The sequence below is a fragment of the Marmota marmota genome, unplaced genomic scaffold, assembly GCF_001458135.2.
Source record: "Marmota marmota marmota unplaced genomic scaffold, marMar, whole genome shotgun sequence".
Taxonomy (NCBI): domain Eukaryota; kingdom Metazoa; phylum Chordata; class Mammalia; order Rodentia; family Sciuridae; genus Marmota; species Marmota marmota.
The window spans coordinates 35425099-35447969 of NW_025999977.1; the positions used below are offsets into that span (position 1 = coordinate 35425099).

Genomic DNA, 22871 nt, shown 5'->3' on the forward strand with positions numbered 1-22871 from the left:
TTATTGTCTAATTTTTTGAGTTCTTTGTATACTCTGGACATTAGGGCTCTATCTGAAGTGTGAGGAGTAAAGATTTGTTCCCAGGATGTAGGCTCTCTATTTACCTCTCTTATTGTTTCTTTTGCTGAGAAAAAACTTTTTAGTTTGAGTAAATCCCATTTGTTGATTCTAGTTTGTTTTTTCTTTTTTTATTTAAAGGTTTTTTAAAATATCCTAAATCCATGTCCTCGTTAGGTTATATGTATTGAAAATACCTTCACCCCTCTCTTTAGCTTGCTTTTTCAATCTCCTCATCACGTCTTTTGATAAACAGAAGCTTCTAACTTTAATGCAGTCCAATATTATAAAAAGTTTTTTCCTCCAGGGTTAGTGTAGGCTTTCTGTATGGCTTTCAGGACACCTTCATCTCCCCCAGTATCATGAAGATATTCCCCCATAGTATCTTCTAGATGCTTTATAGTTTCACATCTACGTCTACAATTCACTTGGAATTGATACTATGGTATGAGGTAGGGGATCGAGATTCACTTTTTTCCTAGCATGGGTATCTAAATGACCCAGTATCACTCACTGAAAAGATAATTCTTTCTCTACTGTTCAGCAGTGTTGGCTTTATAGTGAATCAAGTGTCTGTATATAAATATTTCTAGATTCTATATTGTTCCCCTGGAACAAAATAATTTGTCCTCATAGCAATGTCACACTGTCTTACTGTCATTTTAATAAGTCTTGATATCTAGTTGTGTCTTAGCTTTGCTCTTTAAGATTGTTTTGGCTACTCTCTTGTACTTCCACATAAATTTTGGAATCATAAAATGATTCTTAACTACTAGAATTCTGAATTTTGATCAAGACTATATTAAATTTATAGATCAATTGGGGAGAAACATTTTGATTATATTGGTTTTTCCAAATTATGAGCATAGTATTTCCCACCATTTATTTCTTCAGGACTTCTTTTTTTTTTTGTAACCTTTATTTATTTATTCATGTGATGCTGAAGATCAAACCCAGCACCTCACATGAGCTACGCAAGCACTGTACCACTGAGTTACAACCCCAGCCCTTCTTTAGAACTTCTTTAATTTCTTTGAAAATGTTTTAGTTTTTTTGTTGTGATATTTGCCTTTATCGATCTTTAGAAAGATTGACTCCTAAGTATTTAAGTTTTTGTGCTATTATAAATGATATCACTTAATACAGCCTTATGTATATGTGTAAACCAAAAAGTGATTTTTAAAATCTATATGAAAATTCTGAATTTGAGAATTAATAATTTTCATCAATTCATTACAATTTCAGATGTAATTCTCCAAATAACTCTTCTCTATTCTCCTTAGTATCTTTATGAAATTTTGATTAGATATATCATCTGGAAAGTTATCCTCTAAGTTTCCTAAGTTCTCTTTTATTTTTCTCCCTTTTTGACATGGAATGTGCTGTTATCTTCAGAGGTAGCCTTCCCTTCACTAATTCTCTCATCAGCTCTGTCTAATCTGTTAACCCAATGGTTCTCAAAAGAGGGGACTTTGATACACACACCCCAAGAGCTACTTTGCAACATGAGAAGACATTTTTTTTTGTCCTAAGTGAAAGAGGTATACTACTGACATCTCATGAGTAGAGGTCAGAGCTGCTGGTAAACACTAAAATGCACAAGGCAGCTCCATGACAAAGAACCAATCCAGCCCAAACATCAGTAGTGTCAAGGTTGAGAAATCTTGGTTTAAAAGAGAAAGAGAAGGGAGTGCACAAGAGCACCAAGGGAGAAGGGGTTGTCTAATTCCCTGTCATTCTTCCTATGGAAAAAATACGGATTGGAGAGAGGCTGAATTGTTCCTCTTGTTCTTTTCCTTCTAGCACATGGAAGAGAAATTTTCTCTAAGAAGCATTCATCAGAAGCAGGGCATGAGTGTTCCTCCCAAGAACACTTTTATCTGACACCATTTTCCCATCGGTACCACCCTTAAACCAAGACAAGAGGTGCCTATGCCCCAGGTCTTTCACTACAGAAAGTTCTTCTCTGACATTCCTTGAAGGATCAAGGGGAAATCCCAAGCTAGAATCTGTACTAGCCCCATCTTCTAGACCATGCTCAGATACCTGGGACCCTAAGAGTTCCTGCTGAAAGCCCCAAAGACTGCATCTAGAGGCTGTATGTACCTCTCCCCTGGGTCCATGTTCCTGAGGGTGGAGTGGCCTCTGGTCTACACACTCCTAGGTCTGGTGGGTAGCCATGGAGCACTGTATGTGGGTGGTGTGGGCACACCTATAGCTGGGACAGGCCTGAGTGCACAGAGGCCCACTGAGCAGGAAGGAGCTGCGAGAGGGCCAAAGCTCCCTGTATTCCCCTCTTCTGGTCTGCAATTCTGAGATGTTTGATAACTCTAAATTAAAATATGAAGTTCTAAGTCATTATAAGAACAAGTTTTATTAAGTATCTTAGCTTAATATAACTTTGAAATATGTCAATACATGGTACATGGGCCTCTTTTTGTCCTCTGGCCCTCAGTTTCACCCATGTTAAAGGAAGGAGGCTGCAAGCAGGAGGATCCCAAGTTCAAGGCCAGCTTCAGAAACTTAGCAAGATCCTGTCTCAAAATAAAATAAAAACGGCTGGGGGTGTAGCGCAGTGGCATGTTTGAGGCCCCGGGTTCAATCCCTAGTACTGCACAATAAAAAAATAAAAAAGAAAGGTCTGCTTCCATGTGCTTTATTGAAAATCTTAAGTTAAAAAAAAAAAAGCCACTCTCTCTTCCTAATATGTGTAAATGTTCTCCCCAACTAATGATGGGTTACATTCCAGTAAATCCATCCTAAGTTGAAAAGACACTTAATACACCTAACCTACCAAACATCATGACGTGCCACACACTCTGCTGTGGAGTCCATGGTGCTCACCTCCTGATCCCATAGTTGACTGCAAGCTCCCAAGGTATCATCATACTGCATGCTGCTACGATGGGAAAAGATCAAAATTCAAAATTTGAAGTACTATTTCTACCGAATGCCTATTTCCTTTACTGTAAAATAAAAAATATCATTAAGTAGAACCCATCTCTATATTTACTTATAGAAAAAATAGTCTGGAAGTGTGTCTAGAAAAATGTTAAGCATTAGGTAGGATTTTGGACAATTATTTTTCTTCTTATGTATTTGTATTTTATAATTGAACATGGAACACTTGTGTAATTTATTAAAAAAGAAAGGTGAACACTAATCAGGGCACACCTACACCCCCCCCACCAAAAAAAAAAACAAACAAACAAACCCATGTCCTACTGATTACCGTCACTCTGGCCTTAACTGGTTCAGTATGTGAAGTGCATTCTAGTTTCATTACTATTACTGGTGTGTGTGTGTGTGTGTGTGTGTGTGAGAGAGAGAGAGAGGGAGAGAGAGAGAGAGAGAGAGAGAGAGAGAGAGAAGGAACGAACTGTTGAGGCACAAGCAGGTCTTCCAGCCAGACCACTGTAAAAATACCAAGACGGCTTTTATCAGTCTTGGCACCAGACACACTAGAGGCCAAACAGATTTCAGTAAGTAGTGATGAAGGGCACAAAGAAGACTGAAAGATACTCTGCAGCATTGTTTCTCAAACCACAGGGCTGTGACCCCCATGGGGATTACAGAAACTGGAGCCAAGCTGCTGGCTGCCCTCATCCCAGAACTCCACCAGCCCCTGGGAACTGATAGACCATCCACAATGCCTCTTTCTCTTAATCATAACAAGAACTAATTGTGCACAGTTGGTCACAAAATACTTCACATACATCATCGGATAAGTTCTGCCTGGTTTGCAAGGATGGGTTTTTGCATTTTATAGCTAAGGAAATTGAGGCGCAGAGAGGTTCAGACAGGCTCAGGTGTGGTCACAGCTAGGAAGTGTTGAGGCTGGGACTTCGACCAGGTCTTCTGATTCTCCATGTTCATCCTGGGAAGGCAACTCCTCATTGCAATTTTTTTCTTTTCTTTCTTGTTTTTCTTTTTGCTTATTCTTTCCTATCATATTTCTCTTTCCTTTTCTGAATTCCTGATGATAGGAACTTGGTTCTCTTTCTCCCTCACTTCATAAAAGTCTATCAAATTTTTTTCCTTTATCCCTTTCCTTATCCCCACTTGTGGCCCAGAAATGGGGAAAGGGTTGCTATAGAACAAAAATGCGGAGAATCACAACACTGGCTTCATGGCCCAGCGGCACTGAAAATCATAAGGCTCTCGAGGCGGGAACAGAAAAGACTGTGTCAGTTTCTGTCATCAAATGGTTTCTAAGACACTTTTACTCACATTGTATATCTATTAAACCTTTTCACTTTCAGTCCGCTTCATATGCATCTTCTCAATTAACACCGCTGTGCTACATCAATCACTAACAGGCTACATTTAAGGAAAGAGAGGCCCAGAGAGGTTATGAGACTTCTTGAAGTCCCACAGTAATAGAATTTTGAAGAAGCATACCTCTTTGCAGGAGCAGGATTGTGTAATAATTCTATACGTCTACAGATACCGATGCTCATTTTAGCCCTCAGTCTGGAAAAAGTTAGCAATGCATGGGCTAGCTCTTTAACAGCAATGACATGAATGACCCCTACCCCCACCCCTTTCTGGCAATAATATTGTAAAAGATTAAAAATCGGCTGATACTTACCATTCAGAAGACCACTTTAATGATATCAGTTTTCCTCCTTGTAGCCCTTGGCAGGATTCCTTTTTCACAGATCACAATGTTGGCACAGGGCCAAGAGATGGTGAGGTTGACTCATGGGTCACTGCAGTTTATAAGAAGTCAGAATAATAAAAAGGAAGGCAGATCTGACATCACTGGCAAGGGAAAAATTTCTGGTGTTGGGCTAAGAGAACTAATTACAACTAGCTCTGACTAAAGAGCTTGTAGGACCAAACTAAGCCCAAGGAAAAACAAGTCTACAAATAAAGTCAAACTATATTAGCAGCTTGCAGATACTCTCAAAATGGGCCATTACCATTATTTATCCTAAAGTCATAGAAAAAAACAGAATCTGCTCAAGCACATACTCTCCATTAACCAGGATGAAAGAGAAAGTGCTTCATCATGAAGTAATGAGGACACATACACAAATAAACACACAACTGGTTTTTAAATAATTGGCTTTGCTACTGGCTACATATCCAGAGTAAAAAGTACCTCTTTGTTTACTAAGCCACTGCAACCTAAAATAAAGAAGAAAAAAAAAATTCAAGATAAGCTCAGCTTTTAAGTTACTTTGGTGAAAACCAAATGCAGCTACAATTATTATTAGGACTTGGACTGTGAAGAACTCTAAGAGTTAAAAGCAAACCAGCATTACCTTCAGCCCATAAGGGATTACTCTTTTATTAGTATAGTCTTGGGATTAGTGGAAATGTCTGTGTAATGAATGCAGCCACTATATTTGCGCACATGCCTGAATAAGCTACTTGTTGATTGAAACCTATCTATTTATAAGCACTTCAGCATGTTGTGAAAAATCCATCTGTGTTTTCCACAGCATGGCACCCACAATTTGAATAAAGGTTCTTTGCCATTTCTCTATAGGGCCTGTTAAATGAACGGGCAGAAAGGAAGTGTGTTGTATCCACTTAGCTGATTTTATTCCTCACTGTTGGCCAGTAAAGTAGAGTTACCTTATCTAAACAGCAATTTAGATTGACGTGGATGTTAGAAAAACAGAATGGGGGAGAAAAGAAAAGAAACACTTTTTATCAGACTCACCAGGGTTTTAAACTAGTAGATATAGTATAACTTAGATAAATGGTCCCAAACAGTGCCAGTTAGCCAGACCTTTATGTCATATCTTTGAAATCTGGAAGGTGGTGGATTTACTACAAATACTTGTTATCAATTCTGCTTTCCATTTCTACCTATGAATGGCACACCAATAGCATGTCTGACAGAAACGGGTAGAGCATGGGAAGAATAGTCTCAATGCACAATTAAAGGAGCCAACGCTTTCAATGTTTGGGTCCTCACTATCAGACTGAGGCTTCACTTGAGCTAAGGCCAAGCTTACCACCTCTGAATGGGGGTCCCACAGTCCATTTCAGGTTCTGTAGTTGAGCCCCACCGTTCCCTCCCCACCCCTCAACACACACCGCTGCTCTGCTTCCCGGACTTGGCCCCAGTTCTCCAAGCTTCCTGTGGTTGGGTTTTGGGTGTTGAGAAGGGATCTCTTATTCCGTTGGAGTTTATTTTCATTCCTCTGCACTTAAGGACCCATTTACTATGTTACTTCTTTGGAAAAATGCTGACAAGGAATTTATTAAGAATAATTTTTAAAAAGAGTAAATAATCATAATAAATCACAGACTATTCTCAACTGAGACCTCACAGAATTTCTCCTGGAGAACTTTATGAATGAGAACAGGCACATTGCCCAGGTATCCCATGGTTAGAAAGAAAAGACTATTGGAAGCTTTAACATAGCAAGGAAGAAAAAAAAGCAGACTTTAGAAGTCTTTGGATCTTGCTTATTTCTCTTTCTACAGTTTATGACCCTTAGTTTCCTAGTGTTATCAAAAACTAACCTAGCAGGACTCTTTCGTTGTTGTTCTCATTAGTTACACCTGACTACTAAAATGCACTTTTTTTAAAAAAAATATTTTTATTAGTTATTGATGGACTTTTATTTATTTATTTTTATATGTGGTGCTGAGAATTGAACCTAGTGTCTCACACAAGCTAGGCAACTGCTCTTCCACTGAGCCACAACCCCAGCCCCCACTTTTTTTTTTACTATTTGTTTTTTGGTTGGACCCAATATCTTTATTAATTTATTTTTATGTGGTGCTGAGGATCGAACCCAGGGCCTCGCATATGCTAGGTGAGTGCTCCACTGCTGAGCCACAACTCCAGCCCCTAGAATGCACTTTTTTTTTTTTTTTTTTTTAGCTTTAGGTGGACACAATATCTTTATTTCATTTTTATGTGATGCTGAGGATCGAACCCAGTGCCTCATGCATTCCAGGCGAGCGTGCTACCACTTGAGCCCTAGAATGCACTTTTGACACATCATACATAACTGGAGTATAACTTCTTCTGGTTATATATGATGTAGTATCACACTGGTTGTGTAGTCATATATACACATAAGGGTAATAATGTCCAGTTCATTCTACTATCTTTCCTGCCCTGATTCTCCCTCCCCTCCCTTCTGCCTAATCTAAAGTAACTCTATTCTTCCCTAGCCAACCCCCTTATTGTGAATTAGCATCCACATCAGAGAAAACATTCAGCCTTTGGTTTTTGGCTTTTTTTGCTTAGCACGATATTCTCCAGCTCCATCCATTTACCAGCAAATGCCTTCATTTCACTCTTCTTTAAGGCTGAGTAATGTTCCACTGTGTATATATACCACAGTTTCTCTCTACATTCGTCTGTTGAAGGGCATCTAGGTTGGTTCCATAGCTTAGCTATTGTGAATTGAGCTGCTATGAACATTGATGTGGCCCTGTCACTATAGTATGCTGATTTTAAATCCTCTGGGTATAAACTAAGGAGGGAGATAACTGTGTCAAATGGTGGTTCCATTCCAAGTTTTCTTAGGAATCTCCATACTGCTTTCCAAAGTGGCTGCCCCAATTTGCAGTTCCACCAGCGATGTATGAATATGCCTTTCCCCCCACATCTTTGCCAACATGTATTGTTGCTTGTATTCTTTATAATTGTCATTCTGACTGGAGTGAAATGAAATCTTAAGTAGTTTTGATTTGCATTTCTCTAATTGCTAGAGATGTTGAACATTTTTTCAGATATTTATCGATCGATTTTATTTCTTCTGTGAAGAGTCTGTTCAGTTCCTTAGCCCATTTATTGACTGGGTTGTTTTGTTTTTTAGTGTTAAGTTTTTTGAGTTCTTTATATATCCTGGAGATTAATGCTCTGAGGTGTATATGGTAAAAATTTTCTCCCATTCTGTAGTCTTTCTCTTCATGTTATTGTTTCCTTTGCTGAGAAGCAGCTTTTTAGTTTGATTCCATCCCATTTATTGATTCTTGATATTACTTCTTGCACATTAGGAGTCTTTTTAAGGAAGTCAGCTCCTAAGTAAGCCAACATAGTGAAGATTTGGGCCTACATTTTCTATTAGGTGCAGGGTCTCTGTTCTAGTGCCGTCTTGATCCACTTTGAGTTCGGTTTCTTGCAGGGTGAGGAGATAGGGGTTTAATTTCATTTTATTACATATGAATTCCTCTCCCCAGCACTATTTGTTGAATAGGCTATCTTTTCTCCACGAATGTTTTTAGTGTCTTCGTCTAGTATGAGATAATCGTATTTATGTGAGTTTGTTTCTGTGTCTTCTATTCTGTACTACTGATCTACCCAGTTTTGGTGCCAATACAATGCCATTTTTGTTACTACTGCTCTGTAGTAGAGTTTAAGGTCTGGTATTGTGATGCCTCCTGCTTTACTCTGTTTGCTAAGGATTGCTTTGGCTATTCTGGGTGTCTTATTTTTCCAAATGAATTTCATGATTGTTTTATCTAGTTCTATGAAAAATGTCATTGGGATTTTAATAGAAATTGAATTAAATCTGTATAATGCTTTTGGTAGTGTGGCCATTTTGACAATATTAATTCTGCCTATCCAGGAGCATGGGAGATCTTTCCATCTTCTAAGGTCTTCTTTAATTTCTTTCTTTAGTGTTCTGTAGTTTTCAGTATAGGGGTCTTTCACCTTTTTTGTTAGATTGATTTCCAAGTTGTTGTTGTTTTTTGGGGGGTAGTTTTCCTAATTTCTCTTTCAGTAGATTCATCACTGATGTATAGAAACACACTTGATTTATGGGTTAGCAGGACTCATTTTGAGAGTGGAAGATGACACTACACATAGTGCTTGGCACATAATGAGAACTTGGTAACTTACAGCTACTACTACTACTATTATTATTATTATTAAAACTAAGAACTCAATAAAAAAGTTAGAGGATCACAGCCTACTTTTCTAATTGACAAAGCAAAAGAATAATCCTGAAAATGAAAGTACCACTAGAAAAACAAACTCAAAACTTATAAAAGGTAAGGCATTTGGAAACACAGGTATTTAGCAACAATAGACAGACACAAAACACTAAGACACTATAGTAAAGGGTACAGACCTGTTTGTAAACATGCATGCATCATGTTGGGTACAGGACACATGCCTGTAATCCCAGTGACTTGAGAGGCTGAAGTTTGCTAGTTCAAGATCAGCCTTGGCAACTCTGTGAGACCCTGCCTCAAAATTAAAAATTTAAAAAAAAAAAAAAAAAAAAAAACCAATAAAAAGGACAGGGGTACAGCTCGGTGGTAAAATGCTCCTGGGTTTAATCCCTAGTACTAAAAAAACAAACAAAAAACTCCCACAGTCTCATCACTGAGACTGAGAACTTGATGGAAGGTACTATTATCAACACCCATTTTACAGATGAGGAAGTCAAACAGCTAAATGTTCAGTGTTCACAGATGGTAGAGATGAGATTTTGGTAGAAAACTTGTAAGTTTTTCCTTCTCACACATTTTCTTCAAATTTAAATAGCTAAATAAGATTATTAAACATAACTAATAGATCTATGTCCTTTAATTTTTTTGGGGGGGAGGGGCGTACCGGGAAATGAACCCAGGGGACACTTTACCACTGAGTTACATCCCAGCTCTTTTTACTTTTTATTTTGAGGCAGGGTCTTGCTAAGTTGCCCAGGCTGGCCTTAAACTTGCAATCCTCCTGCCTCAGCCATCCCAGGTGTGTACTACCACGCTTAGAGGTCTATGGCCTTTAAAAGGAGACATGGATAGCTCATCCCATGGTTAAGAGGGTGCAGGGAAGCTCCTGTAGACTTCAACCCAGCATAGCAATGCAGAACAGGATTAAAAGGAGACAGCCCATTGTTAACATGGTTTCTGACTACCCCAATCACTGGTATCTTTCCATCTGAACCCTGAGGACACTGAACAGAACTAAAAATTTCCAAAACTTTGAAGTTCTACCTCAGTCTTCCACTTAATTCCTGAAATCCTTGTGTTTTTCAGTTCTGTCCTACCCATTTTCTACTTGGGTTCACAGCTCACTACTGATAAAGAATTAACTTTAAAACCTTGCTTTATCCATCCAGTCATCATTCATTTGCTCACCTTTTCCTCAATGGCTTCCAGAAAGATTTAAATGGACCCTAAATGTTAATTTCTGCTGCTACCTCATTTTATTGGACTTTCTCGCAAGTCTGGTCTCTTCTTTAACAGAATGTTCTTTGAGGCATACATAAACTTTTATTTTTAAGCTGGTATGATAACAGAAAAAAGAAGTAGGTGCTTAAGGAAAGAGCACTTAGCATGGGTGAGCATTCATAAGCAAAATTCACTGTTGAGAATTTTTTAAAGACTTTTTAATGTTCAGAGGACTTTACATTTACAGATTATAAAATGTTAAATTTCCAAAGGCAGTTGAAACTAATAAAGCAGCTAGGAATAGAAATTGTTCACATCTTATAAATAAGAACATGGAAAAAAACAAGGTTGAGTGATTTATGCATAAGACCCAAAATTCAGCAAGCCAAGCCAGGAACCTAAGAATTCCTCGCTATGACTCTTGTACTAAGATTATTAACCTCAGCTGCTGCCTTCAATATTTGTTCCCATAGACATTACTGAGAAAGCATTTTACTTAGGCATTTTTGTAATATGGCACCATTTATAGCTGTCTTCACCCATAATAACCTTATTAAACAAAATCTTTAGGGCTGGCAGTATACACCATGAGGAGGAGGTAACAGCCTGGTTACTAGTGGCTCATGATTGGATTGTAATTTGGTATGTCATTTTTTTTCTCTTGCATTTTCTTGATTTAAAAGTTAGACCATGCTCACATTTCCAATTTTGCCAAGCCCGTATCTTTCTGACACAAACATAAAATCTCACCAAGTGTAAATGTTTCCATCACCAAATCCACTTTTTTTTTTTTTTTGATAATCACCCTTGGACAATAAAGCAGCCAATCTAATTGATTCCACAAATTGTAGTACATTTTTTTTTTTTTGGGTATATTTTACAGATTGGAAACTTCAGTATTTCTTCAGAAGAGAAAGCTAATTCTAGCAAACAGTCTGTAATTCATTTAATCCAGCAAAGATTTATCTGAAAATCTACTTTGTATCATGNAAGCAAAATTCACTGTTGAGAATTTTTTAAAGACTTTTTAATGTTCAGAGGACTTTACATTTACAGATTATAAAATGTTAAATTTCCAAAGGCAGTTGAAACTAATAAAGCAGCCAATCTAATGATTCCACAAATTGTAGTACATTTTTTTTTTTTCCGGTTCAGACTGTTTTTCCAAGGAATGATCCAATTCATGTTAGGCTGACAGAGAATTAAACCCTATGCTAAAAAGGAAACTATTTTCTTTTTTGTGCTGAAATACCTCAAGAATAATACAAATCATGAAATTAACCATAATTAAGGCCTAAAGAAATAAGGATCTTTTTATGTTCTTTAGAACGTGCAAACTTTTGAGAATATCACAAAAACAAGAATGTTAGTCATAAAACAGAAATTTATTTTAAAAATCAGTTCAGTGTTTCAGATATATACAGTATAAGAGAAACTCTAAAAGGTGAAGGCACCTTTTCCAGAATGCTTCCAGCAGAGTCAATACTGATTTCGAAACTGGTTGCTTAGGTCTTGGAGCTCTGTGACCAAGGCATCCATAGCTGCTACTTCATCTGCTAAATCCCCAGAAATTTCTCCTCTTGTCACATCTGTAAAAAGTTGCTGCAACATAAAAAACAAAGCATCACCATCAAAACAATGAAAATTTCTTTCAAATAAAAGGGCTACAAATATAGAATTAAATTTTTCCTTTCTTATAATACTATAACAGCATTTGTTTACCATCCTGGAAATATACAAGCTGTAATAATTAAACAGTGAGTCCAAGTAATATGCCTGAACTTATAAACTCAAACGAACTCTGCTCTTCAATTTCCTTAAGTACTGTTGATTCATTTCAAAGTAATTCAATGGCTTTTCAGTGAACAAACATCATTCATTCAAATAAAAATCTTCTGTGTATGTAAGCAGAACAAATAGTTTATATTCAAATTCATATAAATCATACCCTTTTGCTACTTATTTGCAAATTAATTTTCATGTATGCATCAGAGATCACAAAGATTATAAAAATTTGGTAAAAGCAAAAAAGCCCAACAAAATAAAATAAAAATAAATGTGTGCCCCCCCTGGAAAAAGAATTCTCTTGGAAGGTTTATTGCAACATACTTCAGTAATGCTACCATAGCTGAAAACCCTCTGAAATGCTTCTCCAGGAACTGCCTGCTGAGCCAATACAGGCACCCTAGAAAATCAGCTTTAGAATTTTCAGACCATTGTGTGTATATGTATATGTTTGTGTGTGTATGTGTGTGCTTGCGGGTGTCTATGTAGTTTACTTTTGGTTTTTGTTTTAGTACCAGGGATTGAACTCAGGAGCACTCGACCACTGAGCCACATCTCCAGCCCTATTTTGTATTTTTTTTAGAGACAGGATCTCATTGAATTGCTTAGTTCTTTGCTTTTGCTTAGGCTGGCTCTGAACTTCTGATCCTCCTGTCTCAGCCTCCCAAGCTATTGAGATTACAAGCGTGCACCACTGCGCCTGGCTCTCTATGTGTTTTAATAAGGATAATGTATTTAGCTTGCCCATATATCCACTACTAGATGATCTGTCCAGCTTTTCATAACAGGATGACCTAAGAACTGCCAAAGCATAATCACTGGAGAAAACACCTGTTAATCTGAGTTCATCTTGTGTATTTTTCAGCTAAGAATCACAGTGCTTGCAAATCATAATGAATCTGCATCACTTCTCTATGAGATAAGGAGGAAGTGGAGAGAAACTGAAGCTTAGAAAGAATGAATAATTTGCTGAGTGTAAGAGGTAAAATCTGTTCTTCCTTCAGGGTTTCCATCTCCAGGCTCCCTGGCCGCCGACCAACAGGCCTCACGCCACTCTTGGCAGCAACCCTGTACAATGACAGGGTGCTAAGGGTAGAGGAGTCACTCTGCCCTGGGAGAGCATGAACTGAGTCACTTGTTAGATGAGTCTATTTAAATTTCTTGGAGCTTTACGGGTTATGTCTGTTTGTATTAATAAAGCAATTCTTTGTTTAAAAGGGGAAAAAAAGTTCTAGGAGTTTATTTCCATGAAGCCCTTGGTCTGGCAAGAAAGGACCACAAATTTGTGTAAACCAAGCCTATTGCACTTCCATTTTTAAAAGTGTTCTTCAAAAGTGGTGTTTTTAATGTAATTCAGTTTAGCAATATGATCAGTTAGGCACACGATCAGACTCCCATTTATATAATACGCAAGAAGGTGCTTCAAAGGAGGTTTAGGAGAAAATTTTTGTCACTTTTTGGATGATCTGGTCGGGATCTAATAAGAAGAAAATCTAAACAGATAATTTTGGTGGAGGGGTGCTGGGAATTGAACCAGGGGCCTTACCACATTCCCAGTTCCACTCACATCCCTTTTTTGAGACAGGGTCTCACTAAGTTGCTTATGGCCTCAATGAGTTACTGAGATTGGCCTCAAACTTGTAATCCTCCTGTCGCAGCCTCCCCAGTTGCTTGGATTACCAGCATGTACCACCACAGCCAGCCACAGATGATGTTCTGAGGTCTCATTTTTAGTGGGTGGGAATTTACAACAATATGAAGGCTGTATTGTACCTGCAACCTTCACAGACAACACTATTTAAGCCAAGCAGGTACAAATTTATGTAAAAGTAATAACTGATTAAAAAAAAAAAAGGCTTTGCGGAGAGATAAGGGAACAGAAGGAGTACATCCTTCAGAGAGAAACAGTTATGGATGGGTTAGTGATCTAATCAGAAGCAGGAAACTCAGCTCCAGATCTGGAAGTCACAGAATAAGCTTGCTTCCTTGCCTTTCAAGAGTGTTCTTGCAGATTTCTTGCAGAGCACTCTTGCAAAGCTGGAAGGAAATATAGCTCAGCTAAATACGAATGGGAAAGTGAATTAATTATCTACTGAGGCAAAAATAAGGCCTTAATCTAAAAAGATCAAACAATTAACAAAGACAAACTCTGGAAATGTTCTATAAAATTTTTTTAAAATATCTAGAAATGGCTTCCATGTGCCACAGACTTTCTCTCACAAGTAAATAAAATTGGTTTGCAACCCAAGACTAAATGGTGAAAGCAAGGTAATATTAGAAAACAAAGTACTGAATTGTATAAGAAGTTATATTTCTTTAAATTTTGCTTCCAGAGGTATGATCCAAGCCTGACTACACATTAGAATCACCTAGGAAATCTAATAGATTTCCAGGCTCCATCCCAAACCTGATCTGTAGCTGTCACAAAGTCTAAGATCATCTTCCAAAGATGATTCCCCCTGGGTGATTCTTAGGCATCTCCACCCCAGCCCTGGTGCATAGGGTAGAATTTGTAAACTAATGGCATATTTCAGTTGTCAAAACAGCCATCTACCATAACAATGTTTTTTTTTTTTAAATCAAATCCTTCTAGCATAAACTTAATAGTTTTATCTAAATCAAATTTTTACATATCTAACAACCTTTTTAAAAGGAAACACTTTATCATTATTATTATAAATGAAAAATAAGCAATAATATTCATGAAATTGTAGGTTTGATGTGCCAATAATGCTTTTTCTAATATGCACTGAAATAAATACACATTAAATTCACAAGTGGTAGCCAGAGATATGAAAAATTGTGCTCTACATGTGTAATAAGGATTGTAATGCATTCTGCTGTCATATATAAATTAAAAAAAAACAAGTGGCATCAGAAGCATATACTTGGTAAAAGTGATAATAAATAGAAGGGCAATTTTTAATTATAACCATTAATTTCAAAGACTCCTAAGTTCCTCACGTTCAGGCGATCTAGCCATGGGACCAATAATATTCTCATCAACACAACCAATCACCTGGAGACTGTTATCTAAAATATAATGTGGCCTAAAATTATCCTTGATGTAAAGGAAGACTTAAGAACAGTTAGCTAAGATTAATGACTTTTTACCATCTGACAGTTCTAATTAATTCACGTCACTCTCACCTTTGCTTTAGATAATAAGCCCCGTAAATTGAGTCGGACTGAAGAAAGCACTTGTACAGCTTCTTGGGGACTGGATTTGTTTTTACTGCATTTTATAGCCACTGCAAGATAAAGATGGGAAAAATACCCATTAAGAATTGGCAATGAAAACTTATAGGTACAAAAACCAATTATTTAGTTAGAATTTATGATAATTGTCTTTAGAAATATTTCTACCTGGAAAATATAAAAAAAATTTTTAGTTGTAGATGGACATAATAACTTTATTTTATTTATTTATTATGGAGTGCTGAGGATTGAAACCAGTGCCTCACATGTGTTAGGCAAGCGCTCTAGCACTGAGCCACAAAGTGCCAGAAAGTTTTTACTGAAAGTTTTTACTTTTGAAAAATAATGATGATGTGCACTTTCCCTAACCTCTTCCCTCCTCCTCCTCCTCCTCCTTCTTCTTCTTCTTCTTTTTTTTAATGCTGGGGAACAAACCTAGAGCTTGCACATGCTAGGCAAGCGCTCTGCCACTGAGCTATAACCTCCTATCCCCCTTCTTTATGAAAGAAGTTTACTGCTAAGAAGAATTTTGAGGAAAATAAGTGGTCTCAGTTGAGTTATAGATCACCAGGAAGAGAACTTAAATTCATCAACACATAAACACACACAATGTGCACAGACTAATAAGTTAGGCAAGGAGACAAAAAATCTTATCAAAAACAAGGTATGCTCATAGGACAAAAACAGATGCAACATATTTCAGTGTAGCTTTCCACGGTGTCAAGTCCCTAATGGGAACTCACAGTTGCTGATGACACTAGCTCAAGTGACATGCCAGGGATGTAGAGCTTAATGCTTACTGCATGTCCGTACTCAGAAGTTAATAGCACGCTTCCGGAGGAACTGACACCAACCATCTATGTGTCTTCCATTTAGGGAATTTGTCCACAACCAGGTTCTTGGGTTCCTGCACCATACTTGGCATCGGCAAGGAGGGCAGGAAAGTGAAATTACTCATCTCAGACGACTCTGCCTCCAGCATTCTGGGGAACCCATTTTCCTAGAAGTTGGATTTATGAAGGGGGCATACTGCTCCCTGGCAAAAGGCCCAGCTATTAATACTTTAAAACAACAAATGAAGAGCTCTGCACAAACATAATGCCTGGTATCTCTCCACTGATTTGTTCTTGCTTTTGTTCCTTGAAGCTATGCTCACTAAATTCAAACAGACTAATAACCAGATCCTGTTTTAAAACTCCACTATACAGTACAAGTATTTAAAGTCTGCTTTATACTCTAGATCACAGACCATGGTTGAAAAATAGATTTCTTTTTGCACTGCAAACTCTAATCAATTGGTGGAGGCTGCCTGTACCTAGCAAAATGTTTTGTCACTAATCAATAGCATCTTCTTTGGTTAGTAAGAGCTAGGTTTGACCTTCCTACTTCAGAATAATGATTAGACTTCAACATTTCTCAGCTAATGGTTGAAAGGATGCATGGTAATTAGCAATGTTAATCCCATTTTCAGAAAGATCAGTTGTCTCAGAGATAGTTAAGAATTATGTTTGGGCAGGGGATGTGGCTCAAGCGGTAGAGCGCTTGCCTGGCATGCGCAGGGCGCTGAGTTCAATCCTCAGCACCACATAAAAATAAGAAAATAAAGATGTTGTGTCCATCGAAAACTAAAAACATAAATATTAAAAAATTCTCTCTTAAAAAAAAAGTTATGTCTGTTTCTTTTAATAGAGAAAGTTGTAACTACCATGGTAGAGGTATTTGGGCCGTTTAATACTTAGTAGCTTGTATCAGACACAACTATATTTCTTTAATTTTTTATTTTCATTATGAGAAAGAAAGAGCAAAAAGACAAACACACATTCTATTAGTTCCCTTCTCAATCCTATTTCCAAAAGGCATTAAAGATAGAGACAGAGCTAGGGCAAGGGAGAAGGAGAAGGAAAGAAATCGTCTGCTGTTTCAAAGTATCAGAAAATCCAAATGAGAAGTACCTCATGACTGAAGACAGTTAAAAAGCATAAACATATCCCTGCCCCGTCCCCCAAAAAAACCCCAAAGCAAAGAAAGAGCATAACTATTATTTATTATTGTGAAAGTTCCAGGATGACAAAGAACAAAGGAGCTTTTGCCCACCCTTTCCCAGAACACAGCATCACAAAAACCGTAAATGAATATCCCCAGACAATGCAAATGGGCACACAATGACAGTGCTGTTACACATGGGTCTCAAATGCCACGTCAAGACTGCAATGTTTACTCAAGCTGTAACGTTCATGGCGACTCTGACCAACAGCAACCTAACAGGGAGCAAAGATTTTTTAAATGCTATATTTCCTTTTTACCATGGGTGGGGTGGAGAGAAAGACAAAAAAGAAAACAGAAATCCAGCTCCTTCTTTGAACACTGGTGCACAAATGCAATAAACACAAGGTTAAGATTTATCCTTATAACCTAAAGTATATTAGAAACTAAAGGTGAGCTTCCATTCAAATATACTTAAAATGTAGGAGCACCAACCCATAATCCATTAAAGTCCAAGGAGAACTTCAGAGAATACACACTTGTTTTTCTCAAGTCTGTCCTAATGGAAAAATGGTGCCGTAAGTTCAAAATCAACTTTAAGCTGAAAAATGAAGATTTTTTGCCCCCTGCAGTATTGCTTTTACTTGCATATTTGTAAGTTGACAAGTTTAATACCAGCACTTGGTGATTACAGACAATATCTTGGCTTTGATTTTTACAGAACTAGTAGTTCACAGAATGTTTAGATGTAGCAAGCTTAAGTAGATAAATTCTTCAGAGTAAATCCCACCCTACTAATTATGTGCATAATACACCTTAGTGTAGGTTTCCCCAAACATAACCTTGTATCTACAAATGCCAAAGGCAAAAGGCATGAACCCTCTAAGCCCAGCCACCATAAGGCCAGCACAAGTCACATGAACTCTAGTCACCCTAAAGTGTGCTTCCACTGATCTACTGCAACTGCCTCCAAATCCTCTATACAGAATTTCAGCTGTACAGAGTTCAACACTTTTACCTTATCTGCCAATAGCTAATGGTCCAGGAAATTGGAATTTATATCCTTTTAGTCAAAGATATGAGAGGCCATAGAAGAATTATTAACTACCAAGCCCATTTCTAAACTGAGTGTTCTGGGACTTTTTTATAGACAAGTTAAATTTTATCCTTGTTCTCCATTTTTCTCTTTTTAGTTTTGAGCCCTTATCATATAACCCAAGATCCTTCACTTCAGAAGAATCAGGGTGAGTAGGGGTGGGAGGATAAGGGATTAATATTTAAATCATGTGTAAAATAATGCTAAGTGTTTAAATGATTTCATTTATTCCTCCTAACAACCATAGGGAGGTATTACCCCGATTTTACCTGCAATAAACTAAGGTTCAGCGAAGTTAAGTCACTGAAGTCACCTAGCAAGCACACAGCAGAGTGGTCCTGGAGCTTTAGTCTTCCAGATTGTGAAGCTCTGCCCTTTTCATTGTGCCTTGGTGGCTCTCTATTTGCTGTCACTATTAGTGACAGGAAGAAGTTAAAGCAGAGAAGCAGGAAGACTTTAGGATAGGTTCATGTCCTTTTCTTTTAGTTCCTAACAATGGGACTTTGCTATTTCATTGGAACCAGAACATCACACACTAATATTCAAATGTAAACATAAAAATGAATTACTACATTTACCTGGTATTTTTTTCATTAATGCAAATAATTAAAAGTGGTCTTTAACTAAACTATTAGGCAAACACTTTTTGTGAGGCCAGCCACCCTTCAAATTATACTCTCTAAATTTGCTAAAGATAGGGACTGGATTGCATTTTACATTTCCTTTTAGCTCTTTGTATATTGCTAAGTACTTCAGAGATCTACATATTTTTATGAATAAATATTTTTATTTCTAAATGAAGAATATGAGTCAAGAAAAAGTTAACAGATTTCCTTAGTACTACATAATCAATACAGACTGTGTGGAGTGAAGGTTATTTATAGCTGAAAAGGTATTTTGCATCTCCACAAAAGTTTCTAATTCCTACCATTTATTCAAACAGTATTTTGTGCTTAAGCCTCTACCCTGTTTCTTCTAATTGCTCCAGAGTACCTACTTCAAAGTAGCTGGTCTATGTTTTCTGAATTAAGAATAAATTTTAATATAATGAAATCATCTAAGATTACTTACAATGGAACTTTGCTTTTTAACTACCACCTTTTTTTTAATCAGTAAAAAATACATTAAAATAGGCTATGGAAATCAAATACCATGTGCAAGTCCTAAGGCTCTCTGAACAACTTCCTTAAATGATGTAATATCTTTTTCCCAACAACTGGACTGTGTGTCACACTTGTATGCCTTCGAGAGACACTGGAATGCCTAAGGAAAAAGAAAGAACAATATTTAGACTAATAAGTAGAATTCACATTTCAAATTGTTTCCTGGAAGTCATATGGAACTAATTCCAAACTTGAAAAACCAGCATCTGCACTGTATAGTACAGTCTTTATTATTCTCAAAGACGGGGCAACAATGCACACCCAACAGCAATAAGCAATTACAAGAAATCAATGGCTGCATCTAGATGTCTATCTATGTTATTTGATTCCCTGAAACCAAAAAATATAAAGGTCATACTTCAAATCTGTAAGCAGTGTACAGATTTCTTCATCATTTATAACTCTCAGCTTAAGAAACCTGTTTAGAGAATGAGGAGTGAACGTGGTAAAAACTATGGAGCTGCTGGTAGGTATGTGATCTCACTTAAGCTTAAGACACTCTCTTTCATTTTCTTGCCAACTCAAGGCAGAAGTCATAGATCAGAGAATTCAGACCCTTAATTCCAAGAGAGTACATAATTCAAGAAGAAATGGAAGGACAGAAAGTAGGAGTGTGTGCATGCACGCATGGGATGTTTTCTCAGGGTTGACAGGGCAATGGTAGAAGCCAGCTATGTGCACTAAGGGAGGAGAGAATGGCTTAGAATCCCATAGATTAGCTGTACCGTGGCTAATTCCAAACCCACGCAACGAGTACATTTGATTTGTTGTGGATGTTTTGAAAAGAAACACAAAACAAATATTCCAACCTTGGAAACTGGGAGCTCCTTTAGGTTCAGAGATAAGAGGCTAACAGTACAACTGGCCTTCTATTGCCCTTGTGAGAAAGGGGCAAGACAACCTTTACAAAGCATTATGTTAGACTTTATAAGTTCTTCTTCAATCTACTTATCTAGTCCCTTATTTTTCCCCTTTATAGTCCCTGCCTCAGATCTCAACAGTCTTTCTGTCCTTGTTCCAGTCTGCCTAAGTCTTTAGCAATGAGCCTGTTAAAGGGGTGCAGAACAAGGAACAAGAGCCAGCTGTTTTCTGCAGACCCAACAGGGGTAGCAAGTTAGAGACCCATTTTGCAGGTAACAGCAGTTACATCAGAAAACTTCATGAAAAGTCAAAAGATGACTGTAACAAGTCCTAACCTGCACACAATTCAAAGTGCTTATGTAAAAGACTAAATCAAAACTGATCTGAGCATATTGATTGTATCTTTAAGATTATTAAACTCTTCTTCCACCCCTCAAAAAAGCAGGTCTACTGCACACATGCTGAACAAAAGGCTCGGGCCAGGAGGACCGAGGGAGGCCTTACCTTTTCATTCTCATCAGGCTTTTCACTCTGCCCATTTCCACACACTTGGGCATACAGCCTCCAGATTTCGCCATCATTGGTGACTCTTGAAGTTACTCTGCCAAATAACTCCTGCAGCTTCCCTTTGAGGCTGGTGGCGACACCTCCACTGCGATCAGTCATCCCATCAACCACTGCCCTGACCAGAATTTTAAGGACCTTAAAATATGCACAGAAAAACTAGTGAGCTAGAAACCATAAAACAGCAACAAAAATAAAGAGCTATCGTCACCTGACAACAAAGACAATGATAATGAATAACCAACCACATGAGGCCAATTAGGACATCACTGATACATTTTTAAAACATAAAGTCAAGCCATCCTGAACCACTCTATAGAATCACCTGCTGACTGCCTCTCTGGATGTCCCTTCTCAGGCTCCTTGGAGGGCTCTTACCTCTTCTCACTTGGATTACTGTTTCATACCCGTGGCTTCAAATGTGTCATCAATTCTATTCTGATTGTGTCCCTACAGCTTCAGCCAGGCTTCTCTCCAGGGGTCCGTGACTGTCACCTCAGTGCCTACTGGCAGGTCTGCTGTTATCTCACACCTATCTACCCAAGAGTGAACCACACCCCGCAGCCCCCTCCCTCCTCTAGTCTCTCTGAGCTTGTATCCACATAGTTCCCAGAGCCAGGAACCTGCAGCAGCAACCTAGATTCTCTTTTCTACCATTTTGCCACATCTAACTGATTTGATTCAACATTCCCTATGAATCCTAAACTCTCCTTAGTTTAGGCCTCTTTTATTTCCCCCTGGACTGCTATGACAACATTCTGACTCTTTTTAAAGGGGTCCTGGGGCTGAGGTTATAGCTTAGTGGTAGAAAGCGTGCCTAGCACATGTGAGGCACTGGGTTTGATTCTCAGCACCACATAAAAAAAATAAAATAAAGGTTTTGTGTCCATCTATAACTAAAAATATTTTAAAAATAATAAAGGGGTCCTGGTTCTTCTTCATTACTGAATGATAAATTGCTACTACATTTGCAATAGGTGCTCAGAAAATATCTGTTTTCCCATTAACTACCCCATGTCAGCTCACCATTTAGCAACTTCTTGGTTATCCTGTTCTTAGCTAGTCCTTATGCTTTTATACTTAATACTTGGTTAGGCTGAAGCTGTAGGGACACAATCAGAATAGAATTGATGACACATTTGAAGCCACGGGTATGAAACAGTAATCCAAGATATAAAGATAACACTTTTATCCTAGGTGTTTTGATCTCAGGATGGCTGCTTGGAGACATAGAAAGTACATCCTTAATCTTTTACTCCTTGATAGGGGACAATGAAGACACCTGGACCCATCTAAAGAGCGAGTTTGAAATACTCTAAGACCATTCTGCTCAGTGCCCTCCATGAACTGCCAGCACCTGGGAGCTTGTCAGAAATTCAGAACCCTAAGTGAAGATGCTGACCCATTCTGGACCAAGATCCTACATTTCTAACAAGTTCCCAGGTGATGCTGATGTTGATGGCCTGCAGACCACACTTGGAGGAGCAAAGCCCAAGAGACAGGTGCCCACATCTTCCTTCTTTCCGTGAACTTCAGGGAGATGACTACACTTCATCATCTTGCATCACCAGTGTCTATACCATAGTGCCCACTGAATAAGCACTTGTGTCTGAAAGGCTGAAGGGAATGCAACACTTTCAGAAAGTGTTACTAAGAGAAATGAAATCAAACTGACCACTCTGTTCTGTCTCCTCAGAGAACATTCTGATCCATGCATGAAATGTGGAATTGAGGCTCCTTTAGAATGAATATAATTGCTTTTAGGAATGTAAACTAAAACTTGTGGTCCTTGTTACATATAGCAATAAAAGTGGACAGGACAAGAGAACATTCAGTTGTGCTTTTTTTCTCTTGTTTGAACAAAGTATATTGTCTCTGCCTGTAAATTCACATTGCAATTACACGTGTAGTTTTAACCCTAAAAGTAATGAAATTCATATTATAAGCCCATTTGTGGATTTTAAATCTGAAAATATCAATGCAGAGGGAACAATATGAATATGCACTACTTGCTTCAAGTAATCATTCTTTCTTTTTCCTCTTTTTTTTTTTTTTTTTGGTGG

The 22871-nt window shown here is 37.8% G+C and overlaps 1 protein-coding gene across 4 annotated transcripts in view; it reads right to left on the reverse strand.

Moving 5' to 3' along the window:
- Positions 1 to 11524: 11524 nt before the first annotated feature.
- Positions 11525 to 22871, reverse strand: part of Ttc27 (tetratricopeptide repeat domain 27) — a 155937-nt gene continuing 144590 nt past the window's right edge. For all 4 annotated transcript variants that reach the window (XM_015479784.2, XM_015479785.2, XM_048804572.1 and 1 more), the window contains 4 exons: positions 20749 to 20946; positions 19372 to 19483; positions 15094 to 15194; positions 11525 to 11760 (listed from right to left, as the gene is read on the reverse strand). In XM_015479784.2, the coding sequence (XP_015335270.1) occupies positions 11638 to 11760; positions 15094 to 15194; positions 19372 to 19483; positions 20749 to 20946 (534 nt within the window). In that variant the 3' untranslated portion in view covers positions 11525 to 11637. The remainder of the gene's footprint in view (positions 11761 to 15093; positions 15195 to 19371; positions 19484 to 20748; positions 20947 to 22871) is intronic.